Genomic DNA, 15,079 nt, shown 5'->3' with positions numbered 1-15,079 from the left:
CTTACTCATGTTTCTGGTTCTTTATTACAAACAGCCATCTCCTTAAAACAATATGCTTTCTTTATCCCCTGTTCATAATTTTAAAAAGTTTGTTCAGATAGAAAATGTACCATGGGACCTGTACACTCCAAAATAATTCTCTTACATCATTTGATTAAATGCCACCATTTCCATGAAACTACCCTTGAAAATTATAGTTTTAAACTGCTTCTTTCCTTTTTCTATTTTCTATGTACTCTGTTAATTTGAATTAATTTTGACTTAAAGGTATCCCCACACACATTTTAAATTTAGCTCAAAGTTTTCTCTGAACCTAGTGAACTGTAATCTAACAAGATGTTCAAACAGACTGTAATCTATATAAGAAATCACTGAGTCTCAGCCAATCATAAGCAGCCAACTGGTCAAATCATGTTCAAATAAGATATACAAGAGCTGTAATCTGTCTGATTCTGCACCTCACTTCCATTTTCTGTACGGCATTGCTTTCTCTGGAGGTAAATATAATGTTTCCATCCAGTGAAGTAAATCATTCTACATACTTTTGGTCAAGATTACTGCTAAATACTTGTAACACAAATGAGGCCAATTAAAATCTGCAAAACATGGGGTTTTGAAACTTTGCCTTTTAACCACTCACCAGTTTCCCCATGGTTTTATGTTTTATATTCAGAATGTCTGCCAAAAGTCTCATGTGGTTAGAAACAGGGCTTTTGGAAGGTTATTATATTATAGGGGTGCTATACTCATCAGTGGAGTGATCTATTGATGAGTTCATAGATACATGTGCCTTTAGGAGGTGGGACCTCTTTGGATGAAGTGCATGACCTGGGATGTGCTATATCTCCCTGGCTCTCACCTTCCTTCTTTGCTTCTTGGCTGTCATACGTTGAGCAGCTTTCCTCTGCTATATCCTTCCACCATAATGTTTTTGACTTAAAGTCAGCAAAACGTGAACTGAACTTACTGGAAACTGGGAGACAAACCTTTCCTTTTTTAAATTGTGAGTATCAGGTATTTTATCCCAGTGATGGGAAAGTGACTAATACAAATATTTTGTACTAGAGAAGTGGGTTTGTTGGTATGACTACCTGACCAGATGATTTAGAAAAATTTGGAGCTGGTATGCAGGAGAGGTTCAGAGTGATGGGCTAGAAAAGTTCTGGAATGCTATAAATGGAACTTGATGGGTGATTCTAGTCAGAGGTCAGAAGTTCAGAAGGTTGACAGAAATTCAGAGAGTAAAGGTTCAGTTCATGAGGCTTCAGTTGGGAATAAGGATTCTATTGGAAACTGAACTAGAAACCATGTGTATTCAATTCTGGCAAGGAACTGGTCTACATTTACCCATGTCCTGAGATTGTAGATTAAGGACAGTGGATGAACTCATCTGGAACACGTTTCAAGACAGCCCAACTTTCAGGATGCAGCATGGGCACTGCTGCCTGTTTTTAGCCCGATTTAGTGAGGAATTGGTAGCAAAAGGCAAAGCAAAAACTTTGAAAAGCTTAAATTTGGGCCAAAAATGAACCATTTGTAAAGTTGGAACAAATGTAGGTGTGGTTGCTGATGAGTTTAGCACCACAAAAAGAAGCCAACTACTTTGCACTGGGACAAAAGAAAAGATACCTTGAAGGCATTTTTGGAAAATTCCAGATCCCATCCATCATAGGCTCAAGGGTGTAAAAGGGCACATTCCTTTGAAATACTTTAGTTTGAGAAGAGAGCACCATTGTTCTCTGCTCATTCCAAAACAGCTAGGGAACTATAAACTTGAGTTTAGCCATCTATGCATGCAGGGGCCTCTGCAGCCATGGAGGGGAGTACAGGATACTCCTTGATCTAATGGCAGAACCTGGCATCATCTATGTGGTGCTGGTTTTCAGGCATGCAGAATTAAAGAGCTGTGGGGTATGGAGGTTTCCACTCAGAATTCAAAGGAAGGCCTGGGAGGCCAAGCAATGTACCCCTGTGGGGGTGACGTGTGAAGCTGTGAGAATGAAGCTGAAGGTGCAGTGGAGACCCAGGAATTTGAAGATGACAGGATCATGGATCTTCTGTCGAGAAAAGCCACAAGAGGTGAGCAGAGCAAGACCAGGAGAAAACCCATGTGAACTGCAACCAGAAAGGAAATAGGGCTCCTGGTCAAGAGTTTTGGAGTTTGCAATTATCCACAATCTGCCCTGAATGCTGAACCTGGAGCCAAAGATTTACTGTTTGCCCTACTTTGGTCTTGTTTGGGTCTGCTTCCTTTTTATTTCCCTATTTCTCCCATTTATGCCATGGAATTTTGGATGTATTTAAATGTTTGCTTCCATAGGGGCTTACACCTAGGAATTTGCCTTGAGTCTCAGAGGAGGCACTGGACTTGGACTTTTCAGCCCGGCTGAAACAGTTGAGTTTGGCAACTCTTAAAAATGGATGGAATCCATTTCACATACTAAGATGGACACTAGTCTTTTAGGAGTCAGGGTCAGAATGCTAGTTTATTTGAAGAATGTCCCCTGGAAGTTTCATGTGTTCAGAAGTGGAGCTTTTAGAGAGTGATTGGATGACACGGACACTTAATTATCACTTACATGTGCTGTCAGAAGGTGGGACCTGGTTGGAAGGAGTGTGTCACTTGAGGTGTGCCTCTGGAACACTTATCTCCTTCCCTAGCTGCTCCTGTCTCTCTCTGCTTCCTGGATACTATGGCTTGAGTAGTTTTCCTCTGCCATGTCCTTCTACCATATCATTTTCACCACAGAGCCAGTCAGCCACGAACTGAGCACACTGGAAACTTGAGACAAATAAACTTCTCCTTTAATTTGTAGGTGCCAGATACTTTATCCCAGTGACATCAAAGTGACTAATGCACATGGTATAATACTTGTTTATTATATTTTCTTGGAATATAAGCTCCATAGAGGGATCATTTATATTTTGTCCATAATCTTAAGCCCTGTAAATGTGGCTGGCACCTAGAAGTTATTTAATATGTGTTTGTTGAATGAATGCTATTCTGCTCAGAATACTGTCAACTCTAGTGTTGCCCAGTTTACTTCTCTTAAATCCTCATACCTTAATTAAAGTCACACATGGAGGTCACTCCTGACTTTTTACAACATGACAGGGAATCTAGCAATGCATATTTTTGTCACATTGAACTTACTATGACTATAATTTTACATTTAATTAAATTTGATTAGTGCAAGTCCAGGAAGGCAGGTACCAAAATTGCTGCCTCTGTCCCACTTAATATTGCAGTTCTAGTAGCTATCCTGTTAGATACCTTTGTTGACTGGATACTTCCTGTTAGATACCTTCATTTGTTGACTGGATATATTATGGTTGTGTTTAATATCATACACTAATTCTAATTCATAAGTCTCTGCCTATCAAATAAACCCCTGGTATAAGACTTCTGAATCCAAAAACTGTAATCCACTTTGCCCTCTTTCAGTTCCTTGAAGATATCATACTCACATTATCTACCTTTTCCTCTTAGAAGCTCTATTTGCCTCCACCAATATTCTCCATACTCTTTATCCTGTTTCTGTCAACATGTTTTAAATATCCTAGTTTAAAAGTTATTTTCCTAAGCAATCACTCCATGTAATTCAAATTCAGTTTATGTCAGATTAACTTGCTGTCACAAATCTTATTCCTTTCCTTCAGAAATATATTGTGTCCATTGAAAAATATTTGCTCATTTTGTAAATATTTTACTGATGCCTATTTACCTGATTGCAAGTATCAAGATAGCATAACAATGTCTACACTGCCTACCATGGTGTCTGTGAATGATAAGGAGTTAGCATTTGATTTCAAACAAGTAGACTGTGAAATGGCTACTGTTTTTGTGAGGTTCCAAGGAAGGTAGCAGGCTCTCAAATTATTCATTCCAATAAGGGATCAGAGTGACATTCTTTTTTTCACTGTTTTACTAGTAACCTTGGAATATTCCTTGGAATATAAGAATTTAAAAAGCACTTTTTTTAAGAAATGAAAAAAGTAGGATGTAGAATGCATAGAAATTGATATGCTAATCTCCAGGACTGAAGACTGTATATAAGTTACCAACTTCAGTTATTTATCTGATATATTTCTCAAAAATAGTTTACTAGTATCATTGTTTATAAACTGGGCTTTTTACACTTTGACATCCCAGAAACCTCTAAAGTTAAAGACAAAATTCTTAGCTATGCAGACATTGCAGGGAGAACTTCTGAGAGAAAGGAAATAATTTTTAATAGACCACACTTTTCAGACTATCCTTTATGAGCTGTGCATATTTTAGAATCCATAAGCATATGTTCTGACCTTTTTCTTCACATCTTTTAAAAAGACTTCTAAACTTTTTAAAGCTGGAGAAATAACATAATGTAATGCCATAATACAGTTCATAGAACTAAATCAAGACATGCAAAGATTCTATAGGAAGAATTTTTGGTTCTATATTGAGATGTTAAGAATGTGCCTCTCAAGCCAGGCCAAGTGGCAAACACCTGTAGTCTCAGCTACTTGGAAGACTGAAGGAAGATGATCTCAAGTTTGAAGCCACCTTAGGCAATTTAGCAAGACTCAGTCTCAAAAATTAAAAAAAAAAATTAAAAGGCTGGTAAGGTAATTCTGTGCTCCCTGTAAGGAAAAAAAATTACACTAAATGGAGGATTTCCTCTCCTAGTCTCCCTTAGTTATATCTCTTTACTAAAAACAACTGGTTATCCTTTTTGAGTCTCTAGATAGCATTATAACAGACTGGAACAAAAGAGATCAGGGCATTGTAGTAATATGGGAGGCCATGGAAGAGAAAGAGAAGGTGTGGAAGAAGTATTCAAAGCTGACAGGTCTTAGGGAAGAAGATACAGATGAACAGAACTTGCTCCAATAAAAGCTCTTTTTTGATATGGGTTCCACATACATAGTTTTCTTATAATTCTTCCAATTACTTGTCCCAAACTCTCTAGGCCCAGTATGAAACATAACCCACAGATTTTTAAAGCAAACATGGAATTCTTATGACTTGCCCGTGGTACTTGTGTTATTAAAAGTGTTCCTCCAATATATTTGTCTTTTAATTCTTTGAAATTTATCCTCAACTCTTCTATCTCCCATATCTTTTTCCTTTTCCTTTTAAAAGTTAAACTAGGTGAGTCAAGATTATATTACTTGGAAAGAACCTAACAAAAAATAATTTTTCTTTCAAAGTCAAACACGAGCAGAGCATTGCAAGGCAATTCCAACTGTTGGTTAAATAGGTATGCAATTCAAATATGGATTCCAAAAAAGAGGAAAGTGATGCAATAGGAAAAAAGTAACCAGAGCTTTCTCTCTACTTAATTCCTGTCTAATTCTTCCTTTTAGACATTAGTCTAGTGTATTTAAAAGTCAGGTGCCAGTAAAGATATATGTAGATGCAAAGTGAGGGAATCAAAAGGGGAAGAAAGAATTTCAAATGGGAGGCTAGGAGGCAGTCACCAACACTCATGCAAGTGAAAGGAAGGCAACCACGGGGATTTGGCTCAGTGGCTCCACTGCCTGCCTTGTAAGTGCAAGGACCAGAGTTAGATCCATGGTACAAAAAAAAAAAAAAAAAGAAAAGAAAAGAAAAAGGAAGGCAACCATGGGCAATTCATACTGATTTATGTGAATTAGGCATAATTAATACATACACAGCTCTTCTAGTCGATGTCACTGGACTAAAGAAATATAGGCAGCAAATTAGGAAAAAATCAAAAAAGAACGCAAGTAGGAGAATGACTAGATGAGTATAGAAAAGCATAGGCCCAGTACTCCCAATTTATCCTAAAGTCTAACCCAGTCATGATTTGTGAGTTTTATGGACTATTTTTCAAGATGCCTCATTCCCATAGATATTACTTTGGAATACTTATATTGTAAAGGTAGCTTTGCTGGATCAGCCAATGTCAAACTGGGTGTTTCCCAGGGACAGCTTATTTTGATTAGAGATATTCTAGGAGAAAATTTTCTACCCTATTATATTTTAAAGCCAGTTACCACTCCCAGAAACCCCTGTGCTACATCTTTCATCTTTCATCTTTTCTGTAGATTTCCAGGAAACACTGAGTAATAGATTTTTGTCTACTTATAATTATATATTACTATTATATCAGAACCATGGAATTCCTTAAAATGCTGTACATTAGCTGGTCAGAGTGTCCATGTGTGTATATGCAATATAAATGATAAAATATTTGATGACTTTTTTTTTGGTACTAGGGATTGAACTCACCACCTTGTGCTTGCAAGGTAGGCGCGGTGACATTGAGCTAAATCCCAGGCCCCATGAAGACATTATTATAATAGATGTTATAAGCCTTTCAGATCTCTGCAATTTCATTGGCTATTAATTAAAATGCATTTCCAGTATATATTAAATGCTTGTTTGTAGCAATGTCCAACATAGTACAAGAGCTTTCCTTTTGTCATTTAATAATGGGGACTGAGATAACATTGTTGGACACTGGTAGTTTAAAGCAGTAACCCATGGAAATAACATTTCCCTGGAAGAAAAGAAAAAGCATTTCACATAAAAAGAGAAGAAAACAGAGATAAGGCCTTAAGAAACTATGTGACAGGTTAGTTAGGAGAAACTATGTCTAGAACTAGTTTGGGCTGATAAAGCCATTTAAACTTACATTGATTAGATACTTTGACATATCAGACTTTTGGCTCCTATCTGTCACAAACGAAAAGCAGGCATTTGGTGGGCACAATGATGGCTCAAAAACAATCTATAGTGGTAATATATAATTGTATGTATATGCATTCAGAATGAATTATTGTGTTTTTCTTTAGTGTTTCTATTTGGATATACATAATATACTTTGTTAATTTTTTTACAGTATCACTCGATCACACTCACTTTAGGAGAAAATACATATTCAAATATTCACATTATTCTTCCTAAGATCTACTAGTTGCATTTCCAAAAACACAAACATTATAACTTAGGAAAGGACAGGACTTAAAAGGCTAAATATCTACTCAAAACAAATTTCATGACATAAACATCTTGCCATGCCTGCATCTAGAAACAACTGAATGATAACACGAATTAATATAATGAAGGCATTTAATTTCTATTCATTTAATCAAATGTGGTCTTTTATTAAAAATCTTTATCCTTTCTTACACTGTTGGTTTGTAGAAGGCATAAAGAGTATTTCTTAGACAAGTTCTGAGATATACGTAATTCAGCTATAATAAAAATGAATGGATCTTAATTGGTGTATTTCCCCAAAGGCCAGAAAACCAGTATGAGCAAATAGTGCAAGTTAATGGAAAGAAAATATGTGCACATGGGAAATAATTTCAATTTATTTTTGTAAATACATTGCATTCAAATATTTATAATGAATCACATTCTAAATTGTTTTGAGATATTTTCAAATTGCAGTTAAATATTTTGAAGGACATATTTAGTTCATTGAAGAAAATAATCTGACCTTAAGTTGTTCTTCCAAAGCAGCAGTTGCATGATCACCGCTAGATTCGTCAACTACTACCACCATGTGAGTGAGAGAATTGACCCTTACTTGTTCCTGTTCTAGATCTTCTTGAAGCACCTGAAAGATAAAATTTTTCAAAAAGGAAGTTAAAATAACAGTCCAATTGGTAATTTTAAATCATTCTTCCCCAAATGTATGTGCTTTAGTTCTGCTGTGTGTGGGATAATTTCTCATTAAACTACAAAGATTTTAAGCAAATTTGCTTCTACAGCACTCAGCATAATTTGCATTTTCTATTGTCAATTAAACTGGAAAGTATAAAGAGAAACAGTGCATTGACAAAGTGACAAAGGTAAAGTAGGCTATTTTTGTCCTTATCCCACAACTTCTCCCCCTTTTCATAACTTTTTTCCATTAATTACCCATACCCCTGTCCTCTTCAATCTTTTCTGCTTTACTGAAGTTCTATAATACCCTAGAAATCAGAGTATCTTGACCCAACAACCTCCCTGCTACTTTCTTGTTATACATTTAACTTCATTAAATTTTTTTTGTGTTTTTCTACATTTACTTTGCAACTAATTACCCTACTATTCACTTTTGCCCCATCCCATAGACTAATCTGTTATAAAGTTAACCATCAACTTTCAGCTTCCCAAATCCAATGGCTAATTTTGATAGCACTTTACATGAAATTTTTATTACTGGACTACTTGGCCACTCCTTTATTCTTTGCACCTCCTTGCCCCAAGTTTTATGCACCACCCTCTTCTCTTCTACCAGACTGTGTGCTGCTTTTCAACTTGTCTGCTAGTCTTCCACTCCAAGTATAAATTAGATGTCATGCTTCTGTATAAAAATGAATGGAATAGCATATTAAATAGGAAATTTCAAATTCTTTACATGAAATATTTACATTATCTAGCACCTGTCTACCTCACCAATCTAACTACATAATATTCTTGCCCTTTCATACTATTTTTCAGATATGTTTGCCTCTCCTCTTTCGCGAATGAATCAAACTATTCCTTCTGCCTGATGTTTTTTCTCCAGAGCTTTAGATAATCTCTCCTTATAGTTTAAGACTTAGGTTAAGTGTCATCCTCCCAGCGAGACTTGCCGTGAGTACACTCTTGTAAAGTAACTCCCTAGTTATTTTCCAGTTCTACCATTTTCTTAATCCTAACACTGTCACTGCTCAAAACTTTCTGCATTAGTTTAGTCATTTATTATTTTCTTTCTAGTTATTGGAACCTAAGATCCACCAGAACAGAGATTTTCTCTGTGTTGGTTATTCTACATAATCCAAGCAAATAAAAATCAAACAATTACAAAATTAGTAGTGCCATGTGGGAAGGGGTGGTGGCAATATATATAGATGAATTTGATTGTATGTGACTAGATATGATTGACCAGATGTGTTATGACCAGATATGTTACAGTAAGATTGCAATACAGAAAGGTTTTCAGTATAATTACAAGTGCACCAACCTTGGCAAAAGGTAACACTTTTTCTTAATTGAACCCTGGGATAAAACCAGAATAATTTAATTCCTAGCTTTCTAACTTATAAACATGACTCTGAAAAAGTCATTCTTTTCTTCAATGAAATAATACTGTGAATTAGTACTTGCAATCATTTAAAAAAGCATAGTGTGCATTTTTTGGTAAAGATAAGCAGGGGTAAACTGAAGAATAAATACAGAGTAAAGAGAGGAGGACTAAAAAGGGTTGGCTGCTGGAGAATCAAGATACCCTGGGCCAGGGATTTAGCTCAGAAGTACCTCACCTGCCTTGCAAGTGCAAGGTCCTGAGTTCGATCCCCAGTACCTGGGGTGGGGGGAGGCATCCTGCCTGGGATTTAAAGATTCACGACCTTACCCTGCCACTATAATTTTATTTGGATTTCACTGAGGTATGTAAAATTTCTAACAATTGAATTTGCTTCTCAGAACACCTTAATAATATAAGAAAGAAGAAGCAGATATAGGACATGGATGGTCTATTATTTTCTGGCAACGCTGCTTTCTCTACTTACAGAACAACGATGCTTACACCTATGTTCTTAGTTATTCAAATGTTACAGCAGGTGTAGGGGAAACATATTGGTATGGCTGAATCCCAATCTTAAATGCATGGGTATTTTTAGCATAAGACTTATTTTTCAAGCCTCAATATTTTAAAGCACTGTAAAAATTGATCTTTTTACATCCTCTCTCTAGATTTTCATGCTATATTTTAAAGTAAAGCAATTTAGGATAAAATGACTATGCATCTATTTTGTGTGTGGAGTCTATACTGTCTATCACGCCTTTGACATTCCAGAGCTTACCCTGGTTAATAACTCTTTCTGCCATGAGGCCAAAAATGGAAACATTAACATTCAGAGTTGTCCTTGACAATCATGTGAAGTCTGTGTTTTCTGAGTTACATAAGCTAGGACTGGGAACATCTTAAGATTACCAGCTGGAAATCTCAAGAATGATTAAAATAATAATTTAATGACCAGCGTATTATCAGTTGGTCTCTTCAATTAACCTAGGTCTTCTTTCCTACCATTCAATATTGAAAAATATATAATTAAAAATATTAAAACTACTGAAAAATGCCATACTAATCATATTTTATATGTAAATTATTTTCAATTTATATTAAATATTTTCAATATAACATGATGATATCCTTTTATGATTCATGAAATGCTTATTTCTAACTCAGATTGAGTCTTTCTAAAGTATATGCAATCAAGTGTACTATTTATTTTTTCTGGTACTTTCTGGGGGTCTGATTTTGTTTTGCATATCTATTTGTTCTAAAATCTGAAATGGTATTCTTGCCATATTGATCAAGTCTTTGCATTATGTGCTTTGCAGAAGTTCTAACACAAAGTGTCACTAAAGCTAGTTGTAAGTTATCGTTTTAAAATCAAATACGAGAACCGTCTGGACTTGTAATGAGGAAATAGAAATGGAAGAAGAGAGAAAGGGCTCTCTATAATGGCTCAAATTCTTCTGGAGTCCTAGCACTGGAGTACATTAGCACAAACCATATTTGAATACTAATTACTTCACTATCTGCTCTTCTCAAATATGGCTTTTTAAAATTCTATCTCTTCTTTCACTCCTAATCATGGATTAAATTATAAAAATTTAAACAGGCCTTTCCACATACAATCAATAACTACAAGATAGCAACTACTGCAAAATTTCCTATTTTTTTCAGATTTCAACTCCCAAAGTAGGCACCGGTGAACATCAAAGCATTAGCTAATCTCTCCAATATCATCAGCAGACCAAAGATTATAAAATGTCCACATCCAGGGTCTGTTTTTGAAAGGTAAATCTTAAAAGTAATCAAAATGTCAAGCATAGAAATGTGTGTTAAAAAGTTAAATCCATCTGTCAGCCTAGCTATCTTTATCATTAGGATAAAGAATGCCTATCTTACCTATTTGGGATCATGGATTCTCAAGACTACTAATTTCTTTTAAATCCACCAAAGTTTTGTTAGCTATGTTTTAATTAAAAATTTAGTTAAATATTGACTTCTTTTGTATTTGAATTTCTCACAGATAGATTTTTACACAATGGAGATTTACTGTTATTTGCTAATTAAGCCTGAAATATGAGCCAAATTATTTCCAAATATAGATGTATCCCCAGAGAAGTACTTTAAGGTTTTGTCTCTCAGAAGGTAATATATTCAAATAAAAATGTTATAATACATAATTGTTAAAATGTTTTCCTTTATTGAAAGTTTACAATTTATAAACACATGTACATACACATACTAGCTATTTTATATATTTCTTGCCACTATCTCTATAAAACAATACCTTTATAACACCAGATTTTAAAAAATCTGTCATGCTCCTAATTAAATTTCTATACCATTATTAGATAGATACAAATGTCAGCAATGTTTGTTCTCTAATGTCAAATAACAATCTTTTTCCTTATGACAAGAGAAAAGGGCAACGGTGAAATTTAACATTAAAAATGCTTAGATTTGACAAACTTGGATTTTGTTATACCTCTGTGAATTCTTTTTCTTCAAATAATTCTCTAGTTAAAGTACCTGACAAAATTTGTTACTCCATTAGTACATGATTCCAATTTTACTATTTAAATAAGACTTTTCTTCTACTTCCTTAAAATGCCATCAGAAGAACTGAATTTTTCACCCAGCTCCAGTTGGTTTTCATAAGGCAGCTTTGAACAATCACTAGACAAAGTCACTTGGAGTTTTTTCTAAAAATATGCCATTTACTTTTTCTTAGCACACATGTGAAATCATACTTAAACAATAAAAACATGAAAGGATGTAAGGCCAGAGAATTTTGGGTTTTGAGTTCAGAGGTGAAGTATACCAAGTAATAAATAGGTAATATAATAGAAAACAAGATAAAATGGGTCTTCAGTATGCTCTATGGAAAGATCTACAATGTTTCCTTTGCTGATAGTATAGATTCAGCTACCTAGATCAGGAAAAAGCAATGGCCAGCTTTATGTGTAGTTTATTTTACTCCTCCTCCTCCATTCCTCCATCAAGGAATATGACTAAGAAACACAGAACATTTGTTCAGCATGGATTGTCAGACTATCTACAGTCTCCAAAAACACTTCAAAATATGTATAATTAGAAAGATGCTTAATTACAATAATGAAGTTTAAGTAGTGTGTAGTGTTTTAGCTTACCTCAATAAACATGCACAGAGCAAAGATTGATAAGAACAAAAGTTCTGTCAAACACAAAATTTGCAAAGGCTCTTTTGAAATCAGAAGAGTTTCTAGGGAGAGTGATTAGTCTAACAACTTGGAAAGTAATTATTTATAAAAGTTGTCTCAGAAATTTAAAAAAATCCTCAAGATATTAATGATCAACTAGCCAATGCAATATATCTGAAGATGAATTTATCTTTATATGAAAGCTTATAATTCAAATCAGAAAGTGTTAGGATTCCTTGCAAAATGATGGCAAGGCAAGAAATTTATCCTCCTCTTCCTCTTTTCTCCTATACTTTATTTCCCCCCTTTTCCTATAATCTCCACACAGGACTAGACTCCGTATCCCCTGCTGCCCTTCATGAAATGGTCTGGAAATGACTTCCATTTTTATTTTCAGTCAAATATGCACTTTGCTAAGCCTGGTTGGTCACAGCATTGTCTAGCTCCCCATGAGGATCTATTTATAGCATATAAATTGTTGTAAATTTGTAGAATATTTTAAATAAGCTTCCCCAACAGATTCTTCTGGAAGAGCTTTTATTTTGATACCCACTTACTTAAATGTGATTACACAGTTTTATTAGTTTCCACATCAGAAACCATTGTTTTTATCTTTGAATTAGAAGTGAATGTTTGTTTCTGCTAAATCCTAAGCTACCAAAGAGGGTAGGGTGTTCTGAGAGACCACTTCATTGAGAAGATCTGAAAGACTGTAAAGGCATTTAAAGTTTTCCAATAGTGGGAAGGAGGCTCAGTAAACTAGAAAAACTGTTTTAAAAACACAGCAGATAATGTGCCCATAAATATTTCACAGTATAAATGGAAAGATATACAGTATGAAGTAGATTGACTAAAAATGGCACATGTTTATAAAAAGAAAGTTTAAGAATAATCAAAGATGTAAGATCTGAAGGCCAGGTTCAATTTCTGGATGTATCAGTAACCAGTCGGTGACGTTGAAAAAGTTTTCAACCACACCAAGCTTTGGCATTCTACTTTACAAAATTGAGATGAGTACCTATTGAGGTGGTTATGATATGAGTACTGAGGTACTTTATGAACAAGGTAGAATTATTTACATTTTGTCTGGTACAGAGGATGAACTCAAACATTAACATCCAATTAGATTAAAAACTTATATTTAGGTATATTCAAGTCAAAGATATTAACCAAGACCACAATAACCAAATATTCACCTAACTCATCCTTATCTGATGCATTCTGACTACCATCCTCTGATAGACCTAGTACTTTTGGTAATTTAGAAAAAGAAAGACTGAAGTTCAATTAAGGTTTGGAAAATATATAATTAGTTTTAAAACCTTAAAATAAACTTTAAAGTTAAATATACTTAAAGTCTAATAAATATATATAAAATCTATTTAGCCTAACAACAATTATTGTAAAAGAACAGAATTATTTGGAGAAAAAGTTGGTTTTGAAAGCTTTAGGATGATACATGGATTGGCTCACAGAATACAGATATGAGAGGTTCAGTTCTACTGATTATTCCCCTGTGCAGACAGTATTGCTATTCACATCAGAGCTTTATTTTCTTCTCTAATTTCTTGCTATTTCTTTTCATTTCATTGAAACAAAGAGCTACAGGGTGGATATGAATACATCATTCCTTAAGGATTTTGTTTCTCAGCATTTCATGCACAGCTATCAGTAGCCTGCTCTTTTCCACCACTGCTCACTCCACATTCCTACACTTCTACATACTCAGTTTCTACCTCTTCCATCCAGAAATTCCCAGTCCTAGAAACCAAGTACCACAATACCTCCAAATCTCTTTTCTACTTTTTTGTATGCTCTAACTCTAGGATCTCAGCTGGAGTCAAGCCTCAGTGGAATCTCAGAACAGAGAGGGGGATTGTCTGGATCAAAGGCAGATAGGTAAAGGTTAAAATTGGAACCGTCTAGGTGTTGTGGTGCATATATATAGTCTCAGCTATATGGAAAATTGAGGTGGATGGTCACTTGAGATCATGAATTTGAGACCAGTGTAGACAACATAATGAAAACAAATTAAAAAAACTCAGAACAATGACAACAATAACAAACAAAAAAAAATAGTCTAAGAAATAGTACTGAAGTTATTTTGGGCAGTTTCTTAGCCTCTTAGAATGCATTTATTCATCTGTAAAATATCTCCAAGACAGGTTTAGTGCTGGAGTTAAATGAGATACTACATACATTAGAATCAGCTAGATTATGTTTAGAGTTAGTAGGTAGTAAAGAAATGCTTATTTTCTTCTCTATATGGCATCATCTCCTTACAATTTCATTCTTATGCATAGTCCATGGAAAGAATACTTCTGAGTATCCGTATTTATTCTTAACTTCCTTAGTAACCAAGTATATATTTATTTTATATTGTTTTATTTACTTTTTAATTTTTTATTTGTCTGGTTTTTTTGAGACAGGATCTTGCTATGCAGTACATGCAGGTCTTGAACTCAATATGCAGCCCAGGCTGGCCTCAAACTCAAAGTGATCCTCCTGCCTCAGCCTCCTGAGTTCTGGCACTATAGGAATGTACCACCACACTTTGCCAAGTATATCATTTAAATATTAAATATTTACAGCATGTTGAAACTGTAAATGACTATATAAAAGCCTGATTGGCTTTATGATTCTTAGTAGATAATACTTAGATATTTAACGGGTAACAATATAAAATGCTATGCAATAAATGTTATCATTAGTTTCACTGAATAACAGAACTAATGGTTGGCCTATCAGAGACCATTTTTTTTGCAACAGAAATCTCAAACATAAATTGATATTATTTAATAATGAACTACTTTATATTATTTAACAGAGATATCATGACATATTTGGCGTTACTCTTAACATGAAATAGATTTCTGTTCATATATTTTCTTTTCT

General features: G+C 34.6%; 1 protein-coding gene across 10 annotated transcripts in view; it reads right to left on the bottom strand.

Moving 5' to 3' along the window:
- Dmd (dystrophin) overlaps window positions 1–15,079 on the bottom strand; it is a 2,486,572-nt gene that overhangs the window by 1,459,551 nt on the left and 1,011,942 nt on the right. For all 10 annotated transcript variants that reach the window (XM_004850043.4, XM_087189971.1, XM_087189973.1 and 7 more), the window contains one exon: window positions 7,455–7,574. In XM_004850043.4, the coding sequence (XP_004850100.2) occupies window positions 7,455–7,574 (120 nt within the window). The remainder of the gene's footprint in view (window positions 1–7,454; window positions 7,575–15,079) is intronic.

The sequence above is a fragment of the Heterocephalus glaber genome, unplaced genomic scaffold, assembly GCF_053883595.1.
Source record: "Heterocephalus glaber isolate CG9 unplaced genomic scaffold, H.glaber_assembly_v1.0 deba00001547, whole genome shotgun sequence".
Lineage (NCBI taxonomy): Eukaryota > Metazoa > Chordata > Mammalia > Rodentia > Bathyergidae > Heterocephalus > Heterocephalus glaber.
The sequence above is the reverse complement of the archived record's forward strand: the minus strand, read 5'-3'. Positions and strand labels throughout refer to the sequence as shown.